Source organism: Haemaphysalis longicornis, unplaced genomic scaffold, assembly GCF_048455015.1.
Source record: "Haemaphysalis longicornis isolate Haplotype H1 unplaced genomic scaffold, Haemaphysalis longicornis Haplotype H1 scaffold_3, whole genome shotgun sequence".
Taxonomy (NCBI): Eukaryota; Metazoa; Arthropoda; class Arachnida; order Ixodida; family Ixodidae; genus Haemaphysalis; species Haemaphysalis longicornis.
This window is the reverse complement of record NW_027526335.1, coordinates 183,032,980-183,053,889: the sequence shown is the minus strand read 5'-3', so window position 1 is coordinate 183,053,889 and position 20,910 is coordinate 183,032,980. Positions and strand designations below refer to the sequence as shown.

General features: G+C 46.4%; 1 protein-coding gene across 2 annotated transcripts in view; it reads left to right on the top strand.

Annotated features, from left to right (window-relative positions):
* The first annotated feature begins 1,210 nt into the window (after nucleotides 1-1,210).
* Nucleotides 1,211-20,910, top strand: part of LOC144175865 (arginine kinase-like) — a 107,530-nt gene continuing 87,830 nt past the window's right edge. The window contains exon 1 of one of the 2 annotated variants that reach the window (XM_077704892.1): nucleotides 1,211-1,499. In XM_077704892.1, coding sequence (XP_077561018.1) covers nucleotides 1,462-1,499 — 38 coding nt within the window. In that variant the 5' untranslated portion in view covers nucleotides 1,211-1,461. Of the gene's footprint in view, nucleotides 1,500-20,658; nucleotides 20,763-20,910 lie in introns of those variants that run through there. The other variant, XM_077704890.1, reaches the window with a different exon arrangement.

The following is a 20,910-nucleotide window of genomic DNA, read 5'->3' as shown; positions in this document are numbered from 1 at the left end:
AATTTTGCAATATGGAGGAAGAGTCAGGCCAGTTCAAATTGATTAACAATCAGCATCAATGTTACCTTGTCCAGTTGCCGCTGTTATTATAATGGTGACTTTTATAAGACGAGTTCCACTGTAGGTTGGTTTGTTGTCTGAAAAAATGCGTCTGTAATCGCTCTCAGTGCGCTTATTTTCCGCAATCACGCGGGTCCAGTCAGTACACGTGTATTTCTCTGTCTTCTCAATGAATAAAGTTTGCGGAAAAAACACGCCTGTCTTCTCTTTTCTTGTCTTGCTGAAGTGAACCGAGAACCGGTGCAAATACACACAAACATTACCAACTCTAATTTCAATACTTTGTGTTCCACTTGTATCTTCAATAGCGACTACATTCCTTTGACTCGTTGCAAAATATCCTTGTGCCTTTCGTCGTTCTTCCGACTTTTGTTGAGCTGGGCTCCCATTGTGGGGCACTAAAAGCGCACTGATTGAACAAAAAATGAATAGCTGCAATAAAAACCATAGTGGCAAGGAGTAACATTTCAAGAACTTGTTCAACAGCTTCCCATAACAGAGCAGGTGACTTACCACTTAAAAATAAGCATTTTCGAGCTTCAAATAGCGCTGGTTCTCCTGTAAAGTAATTTCCTTTACACAACCGTAGGTGGTTATGAGATTTAGCCCTCAAAAGCCGTATACCCTGTCAGCACACTAATTTTAACCCAGATAAGATGTGACCACTGATCTTCAAGCACGAACATCTGGGCAGAGTTACGAGCTCCACCATACTTTTCCACCGTCAAACTTTCCCATCTCCGAGCAACTCCTGCCTGATCCTTTGGCCTTGAAGCTAGTCGCCCTTCAAACATCCGATCGATTACCCATACACGCCAAGACAGGTCTTCACCACCATCTACAACGGTAAGAAAACGGCAGCGAAGAGAGAAAAAATAACCGTCATACAACCCAGCGGCCCACTGTCACGCAGTCACGTCGCGGTAGACGCCGACGTCGCGCCGACGGCAGCCCGACCCCGCCAACGCCTCGCTATATACGCGTACCCCTGTCTCAATCGAAGGACGAGCCCACGCATGCGCCTTCAGAGCGCGGACCCGGCGCCGCGGGTCTGGACCGCGAGACCCGAAAACAAGCGAAAGAAGAGCCCGAGCGAGGAAGAGGCGAAAGAGAGAGGGGGGGAGGGAAACGGCCGGTGTGGGCGAAGAGGAACCGGTGGTTGAGGACGAGAACGTGCAGGCGGGCAGCTCTCCGTGAAACCCCATCCTCCCTAACTGCGAGCGCCACGAGGTGTGTTTGGAATCCCAGCAAGACACACAGAACACCATCAGCTGGCAGCGCGGCTTGGAATTTTCATCCAGCGGTGACCAGAGAACTGCGCATTATCTAATCGCCTGTGACATCGACTGCCCTCTTCCTCGTTTGATCGAAGCGGTTGCTGCGAAGAGAACCGGAACAGCGATGTTCGCCCTGTGGGAGATCTACTGGCTTCTGAAGGAGTAAGTGGCCCGGCCGGCTCTCTAGTTCGCGCCACCGCCGCAACGTGCGAATTCCAAGCGGTTCCTCCTTTTCTATTTCTCGCCGTTTGTGTTCTCGCGCACTCTCGCGCTCTCTCGAAGCGTGCGAGAGACGGCGACCTTGCGATTGGACGCGCGGGCCGCGCATCGTTAACACCAGTCCCCACCTGGCGCCAGAATAGTAAGCAGGGCGGTTTTCTCTTGCGGTCGGAGGCGACGTGTAAAAATGGTCCCTGCCTACAACGCATACTCACCTTGGGGTCTATTGTCGCGGCACTGCATGCTTTGTAGTCGTTAGGAGGCCAGAGGTGAACGAAGAATGTTTTATTTGTGCGTCGTTCTTCATGTAGTTGCTTCCCGTGACATTGGTGACTGACCTTGATGCAAGGTCGCAGTCATAAGGTCAAGGTCACAACAAACTTTTTATTTTATTTTTTTATTTTCGCGTATTTTTTGAAATTTTATATTTAAGAATGCGCAACGCCAACTCGCCCAAGCATCAAAGTTGACAAGTTGTATTTCTTTTGTGTAGTTGCTTAGCTATTGAACGCAAGTGTCCCGGCCGCCTAAACTGTGCATAATAGAACCACAAACTACTGTTGTCGAGCAGAATTTGGTTAGTTCTTAATGCTCCCGCGGTATGTCAACTCACAATTTTTTTACGGCAACCGCCATCCTTTTCACACAATTGACCCATTGCATGAGCTTTGATCCAAGAAAGTATAAATCTGCGGGTCTGTATACCGACAATATCCTGTGAGTCGACGAAGGGCGACGCTGTTTTGTGAAACGCTACTGTTAAAAGTTCCTTTGTGAAGAAGGAAGTCAAAGAGAAACTAGCTAGTGACTTCATCTAATAGCGCCCGAGCGCAGATACACTACGTTTCGTTTTTCGAAATTATGGGTTGTAGCTTTATTTAAAATGTTCCACTTTTGTTTGTGCAGTGCGACTGCAGGTAAGCTGACAGTTTTTATTTAAACCGCAAAAGACGGCCTCAATCAATTCCAATTTCTTCATTTTTAAACTCATCAGTCATTCCTCCATCGCTAATCGCTGTCGGTATCACTGGGAAGAAAACAATCACATCGATTTAAAATAGCTTACTCAAAGAATGAGGCTATCAGGAGGTTCCATGGAATATTTCCGAATTTTTTTCGTACACTGGTGTGTGCAAGCAATTCGAACTGATTGGAAAACCTTTGGCACTGAATGTATGTATGCGGTAATTGAGGTTCCAGGAACGGCGTGTACAAGGAATCCCGTGAAGTTCTTCCTCTTGGAAGAAGGCGCACACCTCGACTACAAATAGAGAAAATGAAAGGGGGCGAATAGTAGCGAGAGTGGTAGGAAAGAGAGCAGAGGTCTGCGGTTGCCTATGAGTAGGTATGTAATTATCATCATCGTCATAAACATCATCATCATCGTTGTTGTCGTCCTTGTTATATCTACGGCAAGATAAGGGCCCCTCCCATTGACTTCCAGCGGCTCCGGTTCTACGCTCTCCGAATGCACTCTTTTCCTCACCAAACTTCTTTATCTCATCCTTATACCAAATTATCGTTTTTCTACTACTACTTCCAGCCCCATCCCTCGGCAGCTATTCTGTTACTCTGGTAGTCCACCGGTTTTCAGTGGTCCGCATCACAAGTCCAGCCCAACTCCGTATTTTATCTCTGAGCGTCCTCCTAACATTTGTCTTCCGTGGCTGGTTGGACTGATCTCAGCTTTCTCTCGATACTTACCAAGTCCCCAAGTTTTTGCCCCACAAGTCATTACCGCATGTTGTTATAGCACCCAATATATGCTTTCTCCCTCTTCCTCTCTTTCTCTCCCTCCCTATTGGCCCCTCTTCGTCGCCATCAATGCCCAGGACTGCCTTGTGCCGTAGTGAGTTGAATTAGATTTGAAGACACGTACACAATTTCGCGCATTTCGTTTCGCCACAGTGATATGCCAGAATATAACGCAGGTTCGTGAGTCGCGAGAACATCCAGTTAGTACGTACGTGTTTAAACACTTTATCAAATTTCCGTCGCGGGAAATTTCAGTTACTAGCAACAGTAAGGCTTTTAAAACCTAATTTGATTTATTTTTACGCAGTAATACGTAATAAAGTGCCGCCCTAGTTTACAGTCATTCGGGTGGATAGTCGTAACAACCGTGATGTTGTTCACTTTGTTTTTAATTTGTTTTCGCTAAGAAAATACCTGCTAGCACCTAAATTATTTCTCGCCCGCCCGTGGGAGACAAATAACACACATCACTTGGTAGTGTTTTCTACTTGCCTGATGACGCGTCAAAATGGTAATGTGTTTGATGTATAAACGTTCCATTTTCGGCCCCTACCTGCAAGAGCACACTTTCCGAATACAAACCTTCACCGTTCTTCAGCGAATACATTCGTTGGCCTGCTGTCATTTTTAGAACTGATGGAGGAGTTGTTCAAACCATGTCGCTTACAAGTCCACCGGTCGAGCTCTCTAAACATTGGAACTGCGGAGTATACTTGCAAGTTAAATGGCTCTCCCGTTGAACATCGTCATTTGCACGTAGCAATCGCAAGCAAGCGACAGGAAGAAAATTTACTTGCAGTTACGTAAGCCGAATCAAGGAACGTACAGCAGCTCCAGTAGACTTATACCCCTCCCGCGCTTGCGAGCACGACGTTTCGTATATCCAGTGAGCGCGTTTTCCCAGCTAAGCGCTGTTCAGGCGGTCGTCTTCCATTTCAACTCGTCCCGTGATCACGGTGATTCACGGCCATCTCACACAATCTCTTCTCTCGCGCACATCTCGCGTGAAACAAACACTCCTTCCCAGGCACCTGCGTCCAGAGGTCCTCCGCTGCCCGGGCCCCCGGGCTAGAGAGAGAGAAATAAACGTTTATTGGCTGAAAAGACAAGCTAGGACTTGGTTCTTGCCGGTCCGAGGTGGTAGGTCTCAGTCCAGGAAACCTCTGGCGGTGGCTGCCGTCTTCGCCCGGTTCACCCGACTCTTCTGGATCTCCGGAGCCTCGCAGACGAGCAATGCCTCCAACTTTTCAGCAAGGGCTATAACACAACACTTACCAAGAGTGGACTTTCCCGCATTTGGCCGTTCTGTTTTCCGGCGATTTCTATAAACAAAGACTCAAACAAACCACAATCCCCTTACCTTCGACACGGTGATAAAGGGTCGTGTTCTGCCTACCGATAAAAGTATTTCGCGGTTGACTAAGAGGAAGATGATTGAGGCCTCTTTAGATCGAGGCGGCGAGCTTTTTTTTCTACCAGCCCTGTAACCCTCGTTTAGTTCTTTGCACGAGGCCGCGGGTTCGATTCCCGGCCGCGGCGGCCGCTTTTCTGATGGAGGCGAAAAGCAAAAACGCCCGTGCGTACGAGATTTCGGCGCCCATTAAAGGTCCCCAGGTGGCCAAAATTAATCCGGAGCCCTCCACTACGGCGCGCCTCATCGTCTGCGTTGCGTCGGCGCGTTAAACCCTACAATGAATCAATTTCGTTTAGTTGTTTCGACTGCTTGCAGGCCGGCGTTTTCATCTTAGTTGGAACCGGGAGCGTCAGGGGGTGTGCGCTGCCTCCATTTCGGGAGGGCGAGATGGATATATTGGGGAAGGAGGGATAACGCGCCTCGGAATGTGTTCCGTTACTATGCTCTGCATCCATTGTGCAGAATATGTGAGCCCCGTCTTTCTGCGTAATCTGCTCAAGTAGCGACGTGTTTTCGGGCATCAAGTTCGGACTTAAAGGTGCCAGGCCCTGCCATTTGTGTCATCACAGAAATGTTCTGTTCTGATTTCTTGTTTGCAGCGTTATAGACTTTATATACTATAACGCCGCGGGCGCAAAACTAAAGTAGTGCTCAATGACCTCGGGAGAGCAGAGCGGTTTGAGATAGGTGGCGAGGCAGTGGAAGTGATGAGTCAATATATCTACTTAGGACAAGTTGTGGACCCGGATCCCACCCTTGAGGCAGAGATAATTAGAAGGATAATGATGGGGTGGAGTTCATACGGCAGGCATTCTCAGATAATGAATGGCCGCTTACCATTGTCCCTGAAGAAGAGAGTGTACGACAGCTGAATCTTACCGGTACCCACCTACGGGGCAGAAACTTGGAGGCTCACTAAAAGGGTTCAACTTAAATTGAGAACGACTCAGCGAGCAATGTAACAGAAGATGATAGGTGTAACATTAAGGGACAAGAAGAGAGAGGAGTGGATCAGGGAACAAACGCATGTGTTAGGGACATATTGGTAGAAATAAGTAGAAATGGAAGTGGGCACGGCATGTAATGCTGAGGCAAGGAGACCGTTGGTCGTTAAGGGTAACACAGTGGATCCCTAGAGAAGGCAAGCGTGGCAGGGAGCGGCAGAAAGTTAGATGGGCGGATGAGATCAAGAAGTTGGCGGGGATAAATTGGTCGCAGTTAGCACAGGAGCGGGGTAATTGGTAATTAATGGGAGAGGCCTTTGCTTTGCAGTGAGCGTAGATAGGCTGGTGATGATGAGACTTTCACTGGCTTTTTTTTTAGTTTCCAACTCTTCTACGACCATACAGTCTCTCATCTATCTCTTTCGCTCTGTGTCAGTGCGTGCGTGCGTGGTGCGTGCGCGTGTGTTGGGTGCAGAGAGTAAATGTAGCCATTTTTTTGTGCGCAGCTTTGCACGCCAAATGTTTTTGTCCTTCAGCGCTCCAGTAACGCCCAATACACCCCATCTCTCCGACTGTTCACACCGCTATACGAGTAACCTTCCACTCTTTCTCGAGGCTTTTTGTCGACGTAAGCATGTGACTGCACGCGAACAAAACCTTCGCACACGAGTTACTCACGGCTTTCGCAAAAGTCACTGCCGAATGCGTGTAGAGAGAACGGGTGCCTTGTCGACATCGTATCGATATTTTCGTCGCACGAACCCCTATTAGTAGGCAGCGATGACAGCGCTAAACAGTCCTGTCGCTGCTACAAAATGTGCATTTGTTTACCAGCGGTTGGCGTGGCCCATTCGAAGACAGCTCGCTAACTAACCTGACGCGACGAACGGTCGCTCTCGGAACTACTGGATGACAACAGCGATATAGAGCGATGCAACGCTTCGCGTTTCCATTATCCAGGCGCTGAAATGCGTGAAAACGGACAATAGGGCACAAAGGGCTGAGCGGGATTAAAACAACGCTATTCAAACTTTGTAATAAGGGGAGGGGGACGCCGAGGGAAAAAAAGCATTGAAATCGAGGGTTTTGGCGTAATACTTTCTTGTCAGGAAACATGCCTGAAGTACTTTATTGGTCACTGACTGGAGTCAAAATATGCAAATGACGTTTCGGGAGCGCCACGGCTCCCTTGTTGACACGAAACGTTATTTGCAAATTTTGACTTTGGTCTGTGACCAGTAAACTACTTCGTAAGAGAACGTTGAATGCGAACAAGGTCCGAGTTGAATCACGAAGCTTGTCGTTGTGGGTGACGTGGCGTCCGTTCGCTCGACCGTTTTCAAATCAACAAATCAAGTGATAATAGCTAGCGAACCCGTGCGGGCCCTGTGTGCGTGGCCCTCCCGAGCATTTATATTTCCTTGCGACAATAATACGAATTGCAGAAATGCCGCAAACACAATTTACGTTCGGTGCGCTAGTTGAGTACCGGAGTCGAAACCGGAAATTAGCAGTTACCGAAAGAATGTTATCTATTGACATATTAGCAAACCTACTGACGACTATTAATAATACATTTCCTAACAATTAAAGCACTAAACAAAAACTGTTACCTTAATTACAACCAGCAATGGTTGGAACCACTTTCCTGTCTCCATCGTCGATTTACCTGGTTCTGCTAGCTTCAAGATTGCTGTACATAATACCTAGAATTGACAATGTGCCTTTTTTCTGTGCATATCACCTTTGCGTCACTCTATTTTGTGAAGCCTCCGGGCCTTTAAAGTATTCTAAATGAATAAATACAAGTTCCTTTTATAGCAACTAAATGCAATGCCTATGTCACGGGCACACGTCATAAATAGTGGGTATCGGTTGGACTTTCTCATTTAATTTTTCTGTGTTTTTGTTTCCGCCTCCAAATAAATATTTCTGCTGGTAATAATTCGTCGGCTTCAGCAAGTGGACATAGCTATGGGCAATGCACTGGGTGCCTCGAGGCGAAATGTCACCCATGCGTTGTTTGGGTACCAAAATCAGTGCGCAGATATGCTTCTTGTTTAGGGCGTTGTGCCTGCTCGGCGAAGGCGGCTTCAGTAGTATCTGCGGTTGAGAAATTCGTTCGAAAAGGTGCATTCTTTTGCCGGGTCGCGTTATTAATCAAATTTTTCAGTAATTTTTTGCGCAAAAAGTCTTCACGGAGTTCTCTTTCTTTTCTTTTTTTTTTATTTCGGCATCTGCATATTGGAGGGTGTCGCATAGTTGGTCAAGCGTCGGTAGCTTAACCACTTTTAACCAGCTTAGAAAAGATAAATGGAACACAATAAACCACTCCTTGGATTCCAAATCACAAGCCCACACTCACCAATTAGGCGCCCTAAAAGCTAGGTTTTTTTAAGTTTAAAGTTTTATTACTTCCAAAAAGAAGTTGTTACAAAATCCAGGACATACAGACGAGGGTCCCAGAGCCAAAGACTTTAGTGCGACCCTGAGTTCACAGATACAAATGACGGTAAAATTTATGCACAGCAACTGAAACATTCTTACAAAATACGGACATGCAAATACACTTTTAAATCACGAATCAAGCCAAAAACACTCAACATGGTATTAAAGGAATAGAAGAACAAACAAGTCAAACAGTTAACAGATCACAAGTACATTTAGTCTAAAAAATTATTTTTGAGAGACTTTTTGAACAATGGAAATGAAGTGCAACACTTTAAACTTGAATGTAACTCATTCCAAAAGGATATCGCATTGAATGCGGAAGTTTTTTTTTCCATAATTGGTATGAGCGGGCGGTAACATGAATTCTTTATTAGCCGCAAACCTGGTCACATTATTATTCTGCAAAAGGTCAGATGCAATAAATGTGAATGTCAGATGATTATGAAGCAATTTGTGGATTAAGGTGACGAGATTCAACTGGAACGAAACATTTACGGGCAAGATATTGTAAGAGCGTAGTAATGTGTAGGCGTTCTACTGCGAAGAACTAAAAGTGACCATGCGTATTGACTGGTTTCTAATGTGCTGTATTGATGATAAGTGACAAGCATATGTGTTGTCCCATGAGACTATACCGTAAGTAATATGACTATGAATGAAAGCAAATACAACGCCAGCAGTGCTTCGCGGAAAAAGAAAGGGTGAGTTTTGACCAATGCGCGGTTACCGAACGCCGTCTTCTGCTTTTAAGATGGTTAAAGTGACTTCCAAATGTAAGGCATGGGTCCAGATGTTTGCCAAGAAAGACGACATCAGTACATGCGGAAATGGAATGAATACCAAGTTGTATTACTGTAATAGCGGATAATGACCTCTGAGCACTTTTAAAGGCTATAAATTTAGTTTTTGTGGGGTTAATAGCTAAGTGATTACTGCTGCACCAATTCATAATGAAACTTAATGCAAGATTTAACTGTGAGACAAGAGCACAGTCAAGTTCTCCCCTTCTCTTCTTTACGTTCGCCTTGCTGGTTGAGCGGCAGATGGATGCCGATGATATGGGGAATGAAGACGAACTCGTTATCTGCTGGCACCTTGAGGATCAGACAACCACGACACCTGAGAGAAGAGAGTGTTTAATACATCTCCTTCTCTATTTACAGTGTATTTACAACAGGTTATATAGGCTTTCTAAACACAAAGGATTCCCTGCAGCCCAATCAAAGAACAGCACTTTCCCTTTCGTGAACTTCCCATTGGCTGCAGACGAAATGTCCGGCCAATTATCCGATGCACAGCCACCTCTCTCAAGGCGATCATTCGTCGCTTCCGGTCGTGCACGGTCCTTTCCTCATTCTTCGTAATTCACAGGGTCACCTCGAGTTCAATGGATCCTCCGCAATGTGGTGCGCTTTTCCATTGTGGTGCAAACATCGCGCCACCTGCGAAGGCGTCATAACACACCCATGCGTGCACTGGCATTGTCGGTCACGCAGCTCCGCGCGATCCCTTGGGATATCGTATATCCACGGCACGAGTTCCTCGCGGAGCGGAAACACTTCATGTGATGCCAGGGTCAGCGTGGTTCGGCTCTGAGTGGCCTCTCCGCCTCGTGGTCGCCGCCGCTTGGTCGAACAGGGTGTAATGTAGAGGCAATGATGAGACCGCACGTTCTTCAAGTGGTTGCAGATGTTTTCGAACCCAACAAGCCCCAATGGTTTCATCAGATGAAGATATGATTGTGTCATCTGCGTATAAAACACAGTGACCACAGTTATAACAGCTGAGAACATCAGGTAGAACATTCTTATATAAAATAAAAAGCAAAAGACCCAATAGTAAGCCCTGCGGTACTCCTTGGTTAACATATTTTATTGCATAGAAGGTATTTGCCGCGTGTACTGTGTACTGCCGGTCAAGTAAGTAATTTTTTTAAGAATGTAAGCGCAGGTCCAGTTATGCTGTAGGACTGAAGTTTATGAAAGAAGTCTTGGTGATTCACTGTGCCAAAGGCTTTAGTGCGATCTAAAAAAACAGAAGCCACTAAATTTCCCGAATCAATACATTTCTTTATGTAATCAGTTAGAGACAGCACAGCTAGATTAGTAGACCTACCTGAGCGGAAACCAAATTGGCTGTCTTTAAGTAACTTAAATTTGGATAAATAGCCATTCAGACGTTTAATAAACCATTTTTCGACTAGTTTGCTAAGGCAGGAAAGAATTGAAATTGGACGGTAGCTGGTAACTGTTTCTTTATTGCCTTTTTCAGGAACTGGAATTACTTTAGCTTCTTCTTAAGAATGAAGGAAATAAATTGTGTTTAAACATAAGGTTGATAATACGACAGAGCTTGTCGGAAACTAAATTTGCAACCAGATTTAAATGCCTTACACAAATGTCATCTAACCCAGGCGCTGTTTTTTTTTTTTTTAAGATTAGCAATGGTGGAAACGTCTTCATGTGGTGTTGTTGGGAAAAGAAAGAATGAATGCGTGGTACATCCCAGAGAAGTATACGACTCCGCATGGCGGCGGTGGTTAGTATAAACGGAAGAAACGTATTCCGAGAAAACACTGGAAATTTTTTTGGGCTCGGCGGGGTGGATCCATTATAGTCGATTTTGGTTAGAGGGACATCAGCAGATGACTTTTTAAAAAAGGAGTTGAGCAGCTGCCACTGCCTTTTGGGGTCATTCCTGTTCTTGTCGAATTCATTTTCGTAGTACCTTTTTTTCGCTTGCTTGAGCATGGTATTTAATAGACTGCAGTAGGACTTGTATCGTTTAGCCAGACAGATATTAAAGGGCTGACGCTTCTTTTTTATACATGTTTTCTTTCTTCCTTAAACTTATTAGAATACCATTTGTCATCCGTGGGTTGTTCGAATACTTGCATTTCTTTTTAAATTGGGCAGTGCGCGTATTAGTCGACACGGCGAGTAAAAATGACGAACAAAATTTTCGCAAGGCTGCATCGGGATCGGACATAGGCATAATGGGCGCCCAATCAGTTATGCTGATAGCCTCAACAAAGGAATCGGAACTAAATACAGAGGTAAAATAGCTGATATTGCGTGTGTAGGTTATGTTTTCGAATGTGCGAAAAATAGGAAAACTATGGGTGATATCAGTGTCAACAAGCCACACACAGGGAGGTGACGCCATGTTGGATAACACGTGATCAATGAGTGTACACCTACCGTGAGATGGTACAATAGTTGGGACACTCAACAAGCGATTCGAAACGAAACCCAGTAAAACAATCAATGTAATTTGCATAAGAAGTACTATCCGTGTCCAGAAAGTCAATATTAACATCACCTATAATCACTGCGTTCTTATTTTCGAAAGTTAGCTTAGATAAAACTTCACTGAAACGACGCATAAAGTCACAAAGGGGAGACGACGGTGAAAAATAAATGCTACCCAGAATTAGGTTCTTTTCATTATTAAGGAATGAGTAGTTAACCTCTGCCCACACTGACCCGCAATGATTCACATTTAATTCAAGGTCACATCTGCGCGTGTAAGCCATATCTTGGGAAAGAAAAATCGCGGCACCCCCATGACTGTCGGTTTGGCGATGGCAATATTCAGCTTGATAAGACGGGAAACCGCTCATGCCGTTGTCTGCGTCAGAAAGCCTAGTCTGTGATATGCAGATGAAAGTGAAGGCATGCTGAACGTAGAAAATGAAGTTAGAAATTGCATCTATATTCTTACGAAGGCTACGTGCATTCAAGTGAATGAGCGAACGACTCATTTCGGTAAGTTGACCCTTCACACTTTCCGGAGAAAGCAAGGCCATGAAACGAGAAAGTGTAATAGACCATACTTAGGGTATAAGCGAAGGGAAGTTTTACAATGCATTACGTAAAGATTCGAAGATCGGGCTCGGTGGAAATGCCATATACTCTGCTGTCGTCTGCTTTCCGGGCTTTTATCTGGCAGTTATCGGTCCACAAGTGCTTCCACTTGTGTTTCTTTTTGTGTGCCAGTACCTTTGAGAACATTTTCTTGTTATCAAGAGTGAAACGATCATTCACGTAGATCGGCAGGTTAGTGCCACCAGACGAGCTGATACAGTCAAACCTCGATATATCGAACACGGGTATATCGAATTATTGCCTATATCAAACACTTCCTATATCACGCGGGAAATCACATGCATTTTTAATTTTTTATTTCGAACTGGGACGGACATGAAATGGGTATATCGAACTCCGCCACCCCAGACTGCCCAGGCCGCTCGCGCTCTGTTGACAGGCGGCGGGCTACCCCGCAGTACCCTCGAGGATAGCGGTGGCGCGATGGGCGTTCCCGACTGCTGCGCATCGGTTGCACCGAAGCTGAATTAGACGGTACAAGAGAAGAATGCGAGCTTGAAGAAACCTGGGCCAGCTGGAGCGCTTTGTTGGGGCTGAGCCACGAAGCGTGTGCATTGATGACTTTGTCGGCGGTCGCGACAGCACCGGAACGACGGCGGAGTTGACGGATGTGGAGATCCTAGCGGAGGTTACTACTGAGCGCACAAACGAAGACGCTGCCGAGGTTGTACCCGCAAGCGCTGATAGTGCCCCGCTCCCGACTTCGACCGAGGCTTCAGCGGTTGTGGCCCTACCGCACCGCTACTGCAGCGCTATAAAAGGCACCGGCATGTCGCTTGTGGAACGTTGGAACTACGTTGAGGAAGTCGTGTATAACACGCTAGGCTACCCTGCTGCAGTACTTTAAGCGAAAAGAATAAATAATTTGTAGCACCAAGTGAGTATTTACTGCACACTTCGTTCATTTATTGATTTGTACCAGTTAATGACGCGTTTTCTACGTGATTATATATATCGAATTCTGGTTATATCGAACTATTTCGTGGGCACCGCGCTGTTCGATATATCGAGGTTTCACTGTACTGTCAGTGCGCAGTCTGGCTCTGCTAGCCTTCCTAATGAACTCCATTTTTTATAACGCGAGTAGAAGCGAGCAATGATGCTCTTTTCGCTGGTCTTATAACTAACCCGGTGAACCGTGTCGATATCGGTGGGTAAGACGGGGCACTTGAGAGCATCGCCGATTCGTCTCAGAATGGCTCCGCCTTCTTCACCTTGTGAGGAAGGCACAACCTTGATCTCAACATTATTCATCCTCGAATACTGCTCGAGATCAGCCACTCTTTTTTCGAGTGCTTCATTTCATGTCAAGAGCACTTTGTTCGTGGCCAGCAGCTCTTCCTGTCTCAGCTTCATTTCGTCGAATTCTTGGCTCATGAAATGAACACTTTCACAAAGCGAAGCATGCTCACCCAGACCAACATCTTTTATTGATTGATTGATTGATTGATTGATTGATTGATTGATTGATTGATTGATTGATTGATTGATTGATTGATTGATTGATTGATTGATTGATTGATTGATTGATTGATTGATTGTGGGGTTTAACGCGCCGACGCAACGCAGGCGATGAGGCGCGCCGTAGTGGAGGGCTCCGGATTAATTTTGACCACCTGGGGATCTTTAACGTGCGCCGAAATCTCGTGCACACGGGCATTTTTGCTTTTCGCCTCCATCAGAAAAGCGGCCGCCGCAGCCGGAAATCTAACCCGCGAATTCGTGCTCAGCAGCGCAACGCCTTAGCCCCTGAGCCACCGCGGCGGGTAGACCAACATCTTTCAACTTGATGTTAACCCAAGACACCAAATCATCAATCAGTGAGTCCAACTTCTCATTCAAAAGTTCTTCGAGATATTTCACTTTTTTGCTAGTTGCGCTAGAGTAGGCATAGTGATACTAAAAAACAAGAAATAAACTGTAACAGAGTGGTGAGCTGGGCAAGTTTGTATGGCGCTATTCTGGGCAACAGCGCGATAAAGACGTGGACGAAGGGAACGGACAGGACGAGCGTTGTCCTGTCCGTTCCCTTCGTCCACGTCTTTTTTCGCGCTGTTGTCCAGAATAAAAAACAAGGGTTTGGGCAGATGTTGCGGACAGCATAAATTTCAAATAGGTGTACAGAAGTAACCAACCAACCTGTTGGAAGAAGAAATGTGTCTTAGAAGGGGAACATGCCGCCGCAACTGCTGCTGCCACAACTGCTGCTGCTGTCCCAGGACATTTAAATAATTTATCCTTTCCTCCATGGGCGTGGTCCTCTGCTGGCTGCTCGGTTGCGTTTCGCAGACTTTAAAATTGATTTTAAATATGTTCTAGGCTGTATTCGCCGCTTATATTTTGCAGATGATGTATATGTGTTCCCACCAATCTATCTCCGAAGTTATCTCGCTTTCAAAATTTTGTGTCATTGCCCCTTTAAGGGGTGCAGGAGAACTCGTCGAACACCGTGTCGTTCAGTTGCGTTTATCGAAGACATGGCCATTTCACCAAAGCCACTTTATAGAACACTGCATCCTCCAAATAATTTCCTCCGTTTCCTTTGCCACCTCTTTAGGCTTGTTTATCAAAGTTTTAAAAGCTCACCTTACTGTTTCGCTATCCTAAGGACTAGTTAAAGGACATAGAAGTGGGTCGTAACTAAACATTGATCAGAGTCTAGAATGTTCAGTCTACAACCTGACATTTTTTCTTGGCCGACGTACACGCGTTTTTAATAGGAAAAGTGCATTCGAAAGTGTCGCTCGCAAAATGTTCCCTCAGGATTTTAACGGCCCTCCTAGACGATATGTATCGATTGTGCATAACGCCTCAAGCGTTGTACTTCGTTAGTTCGCATGTGCAGCTTTCCCGCTCATGGCAGTCCTTTCAACAGTGATTACTCTGTAATTTTTTAGCGAAATATAAAGTTCTTTTGCACAGCTAATATTTGGGGTGCAAACTTCCTTTGTGCGCAGTTTCAAGTCGCGCACGTTGCACGACTAGGTTCCTGAACCATGGCAACTATCCCATAGAAATGCATGGAGAGTAAGATTTGATAGCGAATTGCGCAAAAAATATTCAGAATCCTGCAAAGTTCTTTTAGCGTTTTCAGCTTCACGTTGACTTCTGGCTTTATGCCAAATATCACTTTTCTACAGTTGTTTCGCAGAGGTTCCTGAGAGGTCTGAATTTTGAGCGAGAAAGCTGGGTATGGTGCCATGTTAGGTCAACCCTCTTGTGGACTATGTTCGCGTACCGTACAATATGAGGCGTCATCCTTCAGCGCAAAGCGGAATTAAGCTTTATTTTTTTTTAGGCGAAAGCCTCCAAACTTTGTTTTATTCAACGTTTGAGGTACAAAAAGTCGGTTTGAGGAACGGAATCGCACAGAAAATTGGAGGACGAGCCGGGGATCAAGTGCCGAGAAAGGAAAACAGCCCTGCCGGAGAGATGTAGGCAGCTGCTGAAAGTGTAATACGAGCCCCCTTGAAAGGGCAAGGTACCGAATGGGGCAAACAGGTGGCTCCTGTCGATGGCGAAAGAGCAGAAGGAGCTTCGTAGGGTGCTGTCCAAAGGGCTGTTCAAGTGGAGACGGGTGCGGCCGCGAAATTCAACACAATGTTCAACAGCAGATCAACAGAATGTCCAACTAGGCATTCAGCCTGACATCTTAGAAAGTTCCAAGCATCCCACGTGAGTTTATGCCCATGTGAAATACTGTCCAACGAGGTACTTCTATACGCATTCAAGTATCTTGCAAACTCATCAAAGCTCTTCCGTGTACCAAAGCAACTCTGTCGCACGTTTGTATAGAACAAATCAGCGGTTCTTTTTGCTTTGTTTTTTTTTCCTGCAAAATAAAAAAGGCCTCATGAAGACAAAATACCGTATTTTCACGAGTATGACCCGCGCCAAAAATGCGAAAATGTCACGAGTGAAGTAGAGATGCGGATGATATGCGAGGTATTTCTTTTGGTGCAGCTTTGCCGCAACGCACGTTGGGCCGTGATGCCCCTACAGCAGTAATAGCGACTACGCCGCTGTTATCCAATTGAGAGTGCTTATTTTGCGTGCACAGCTCAACAATATACCAACCTGAAAAATGTATGCGGCAAGTCATCCAGTTACGTAGTCAGCTAGATAAGTTCTTTTGCATAAACAAATGTGCAATGTTGCTTAAATAATAAATGTGGTCCATCCTCTTAGGCATCAAATATGCGGGCGATACGCGGGTGTTGGTGGCGGAAAAACGTTTTTATTTGAGCCGACAAACAAAAGAGAGAAAGGTGGCTGGCCTCTTCTCAGTTCTGAAAGCCGCGAGCGACCGCTGCTTTTCTAGCACGGGAGATCACGTGTTCCTGAGTCCCGAGCTGAGGGCTTGTCAGCCCGCACTCCCGCTGCTCCGGAGGGGGGTAAGGGAAGGTAGGGGGTTCGGGTGGTCGGCGCATGCCTATACAAAATGGTACGGGTTTTATTTTTTCCCTTGTCGACCTAAGTGAGGGTGCGGGTTATAAGCGGGGTTATACGCGTGAAAATACGCTACATCTTTGTTTAATTGGAAGGTGCCAAAATTCAGTACCTCACTCATCTCTATTCCAGCCACGAAAGACGATTTTTTAACCGAAAAAAACGCGAGAAGTATTGAAAAGCCCTACAAATTTGGCTCTACATTGTATAGTCATGTGTGTGTTTTCTCATTGCTATTTCTGTGCTATAAAGTATTTATTATTGCGCCAAACGTTCCTTTTTCTGTTTCTTTTCTTCTCTACCTTTACTTTTATTTCTTTTTTTTTTTTGCTTCCTTTCTATACTGTCTTTTTTTTTGTCTGATAATAACCTGTACAATGAATTAAACGCTGGTTTGTAATAGCGTATAAGCTAACATTGTTTGGATGTACGTCTGCCGGTTTGGAACATTTGTTTGTAATTTGTACGCTTGTAATAAGAGGCTACACAACTAATCTTAATCACTTGTCATACATTCAATAATAAACGTTCCCCTCGGCAGTGCTTCACTTCGGGACCTCTTTCTGTACTACTCCAATGTACCTGTGCACTATCATAAAACTAATAAAATTTGATTTGATTGGATTTGTATTGATCTAATATGGGCCAGCACTAACAGCATATTTTCAGTGTGTTATCTGCACGTTCCCATTCAAGTAATGTGATAAAAGCTTACTAGAGGGTCTACTACAAACGCCCAGTCGTGTTTCTTGGCGGTGGCTTAAAGGTCGGCGTCCGCCAATCACAAAAACAAGATTCTGTGACGTCATAGAGAAATTGCCGGTAAAGTGGCTGGGGGGAGTCGCCACTGCTACACGTGCGTTCTTTCATGTCTCAGTTATTTGTCTGAAGTTTGCGATAAAATTATCCCCATTGCTATCGGGACCAAGCAGTGTTTCTAAAGAACCAAACTTGTATTTTTGTCTTCGTGGCCCCTTTAATAAGGGGCACACTCAGCCCGCAGATTGAAGGATGGGAAAATGCGGCAATTGTGATTTATCATGTATTCCTGCACGCCGAAGACGACACCACCCCACTGTGCACGCCCAAATTAAGTGTCCTCGAAGTAACGACTTTCGACCAAACGGCGTTCCATGAAACGGTGCTCGATGAAACGGCTTGTGGGAAGCGGCGGACTACGTTACTTCATTCGATGTACTGCCTGTTTTCCCTGTATACTGCGTGGGAACAGCTTTATGCGCCCAGTAGACTATGCCTGCTTCGAATATCTCGTCCGTCGTTCGGAAATAAATATTAGTTGCGGGGAAGATAACAGTAAATGACCCGACAGAAGACAGCCTGCCGCGTCTGTAAGTGGGCACCGTAATTCCGATAAGAGTATAAGAGTGGGGAACGCAGAGAGGGATATGAATGTGGTCAAGAAGAAAGGCTGAGTAAGCAAGAAAAAGAGTAGGATGGGGAAAGTTGTAACTACAGCATCTGAGGTTGCTGCAAGAGGGAGGAAAAGATATAATAAACGATGTTATTACTCAGAGCAATGGGGCGGAGACTACCCCGAGGCATCTTGAGCTGTCCCTGCTTTGACTGCCCTCAGCCCTAGCAGGCGCTGATCCTTGAGTTTGGTGCGGATCAGTGCTGTATCCCAAAGCGCGTAAAAAGAATTCAGAGTGTAGAGGGGTGTGCTCACAGCCATCTTCCCAGTGACAAATACTACTACTACTACTACTACTATGTGTGTGTTTTATTGGCGCAAGGGCGTGTGCGGACAAATAGCGCCAAGACAATATATGGCAGATAGTTCCAAAGGCTCCGCAAAAGTGTCATAGCGTATAATAAAGGGAGAGGTACCATACATGGCATTTGGGGGGGGGGGGGGGGGGGGTCGGAAACCGTGTTTGTCCGGAGCTCCCAGAGCTGTATTCCTTCTTCTTTGGTCGATGATGCGCGGGTGGCTAGATGATTCGTGCCAACCTGCAATGTCGCGTGATGGATTCGTATGTGATCGATGGAAACGGCCTGTCCGCTTCGCTTCCTTAAGCCAGGCAGGATAACTGTCGGGTCAATAGTTGGGCGTTTTGTTGTACCTAGACGGCACAGTGGGCGGGTGCCCATGTGATCCTGATTGTTCTGTCTCGTGGACGTTAGGAGATGATTCTGAGTGTTGCACGCAGCCACCCCGCTTCCTTCGTACGAGTGCGATTCGCGCTCCTCACCGGACTGCTGTTTGTGCAGTGCCATACTGCCTTCGATGTGCTGTTCGGTAGATTCGCCTGTACATTGTACAGCACGCCTCATATGAGGCTGCCGAATACCGCATTGGATTCCTTGTGGTCCATTAATGCTGAAAGCTACCTTGTTGTACACATGGGCCACCATTACACTTTTAATGCCGTGACAGCTCTCAACAGTTTATTACAGGGCGGACTTTTTCCGGACATTACTTGTCACCGCGTGTCTGTCTCTGTGCGTTCATCACAGGAGGAGGTGGGGCGTCACGGGCATCACTGCGCATGCGCATCAGAGCACAAATATCTTTTGCTAGTTCGAAAATTATGAAGAATAAGTACAGGCTCCTGTGGTTCTGAGGCGGGAACCACACAATTCGGACACCAGTCTTCGCTGATAATAAGTTAAAATAACGAGCTTCGCATTCATTATAGCGGCCTGTTTGAAGCCCCCGGAGGAAGCCGGAAAAAAAAACAGGAGGGTTTGTAGATTTCGCCTCTAGTGGAAACAGCAACAGAAAAAAAGCATGCAGTCACTGCTCCAGACCTTTGCTACGCTCGTGACCAGACTAATATCCACATGGAGCATTCACAAAAATGGCAATGCCAATACCTCCTAGTTGGTGAGAAGGGTAATAGGCCCAAAGACATGGCTCGTTCCCACGTGTGTGATTTCTATTCTATCTTCCCGAAGAAACTACTTTAGGACATATGCCGCATGAAGTAATGTCCTTGGAGAATAGTCATCATCACATAATCGCACGTCAACAGCCAACGCTACATATCATACCACCCTTAGATTGATCGTCTGTGAATATTTTCTGAGATCAATAAACGCATAAAGCCTATTCTTATCCCGCCCACTGTATGCCAACGGCGGCTGATGGTGGAGGGCGATGTCCTAGCGTATCGTTTCAGGCCACATCCGTGCCTCCGTGTGGCGTATGTCCGCACACGGAGACGCCGAAGTGCGGTAAATCAAACATAGCCTTCGTGTATCGTCTGACATTTACGAGCCTTTGGGGGCCTTCGGAAAGCCGCAGACGTAGCATGCGCGCAGAAAGTCCGCACAGGCAGCAGGCACGGCACTAAGTCTAAACCTCTTAGTGCCGCGGATGACGCAACAGGACGAGGCACGAGCGCCGCGACCAGAGGCAACCTCGTGAACTTCTGCAGCTTCGCAATGCTCTTGCGTGAAAAAGAATTCATGTGGATGCGTGGGGACGTGACAAAGCTTCAACGTTGCGGCAACTCGGCGAATTCAAATGTGTTTCCTCTACGACTCCTCGTTCGCACGTGTTTTGCCGTAGCGGGAGTGTTCGCGGGTCGTGCCTAGTACCGTTAAGCGATGCACAATTCCTGACGAGGTGTTCTTAGCAGAACAACTTTAGAAAGCTCATCCAGATCGGAGGCCTTGTCGTGTTCGAATGCTCGGCCGACCAAGGAAGTGCGGTCAAGAGTTATGAGGACATGTCCTACCGTTCCAAGTGCTTCACGTCGTTGGTGGCAGCAGCAAACGGCAAGTACGCTATTGCGGAAGCCGTACGAACACTTCGAAGGCAGGCAAACTAGTGTTTCAACCGCTTGTTAAACAATATGTTGTTCAACAGTTGTTGAACAACAACTATCATCGGATGCATGCTTCGTCACTGCATCAACTGGCCGAAGAGCTGTCGTGAAATATGGTATATTTTACCTCAGTGAATGAGTCATTTGACAACGGAGACCTTTTACAACAAAGTGACCGGTGAAACCCAAGCTGAGGAGACTCGCTGAACGCGCTGGTTCTCGACAAACTGTTCTGTTTCAACGAGGAAACAACTGTAGCGTGTTCTGTGGGGTTCGACGAGGGCCGCCATTTGTGCCTCCAATAAACACGGCTTCCACGCCGGTGGCGGTGTTTGCAATGTGCAAGAAGGGCGAATATCTTGGCAACGACCCCGACGGTGCTGTGGCAGCATTCTCACGGTGCGCGAACCCCGGAGTCTTGAAATGGCTGCGGCCCTGGGAGCTGCCGTTCTCCTGGCATCCGTCGCGGTGGTTCTGGTGGCGGTCCTTTGGAGCTGGGACGACACCTCGTGGTGAGTGCGGGTACCGAAGGTGGTGTTCTCGCTGCATAGGAACGGAGCAATTAGTGGCGCATAAGGTGGCGCCAAAACGACGCTCAATGTTCAGTGCGTATTTATAGAACGAGCGCCTTGAACACGTCGCGAAAACTCTAAAACGAGG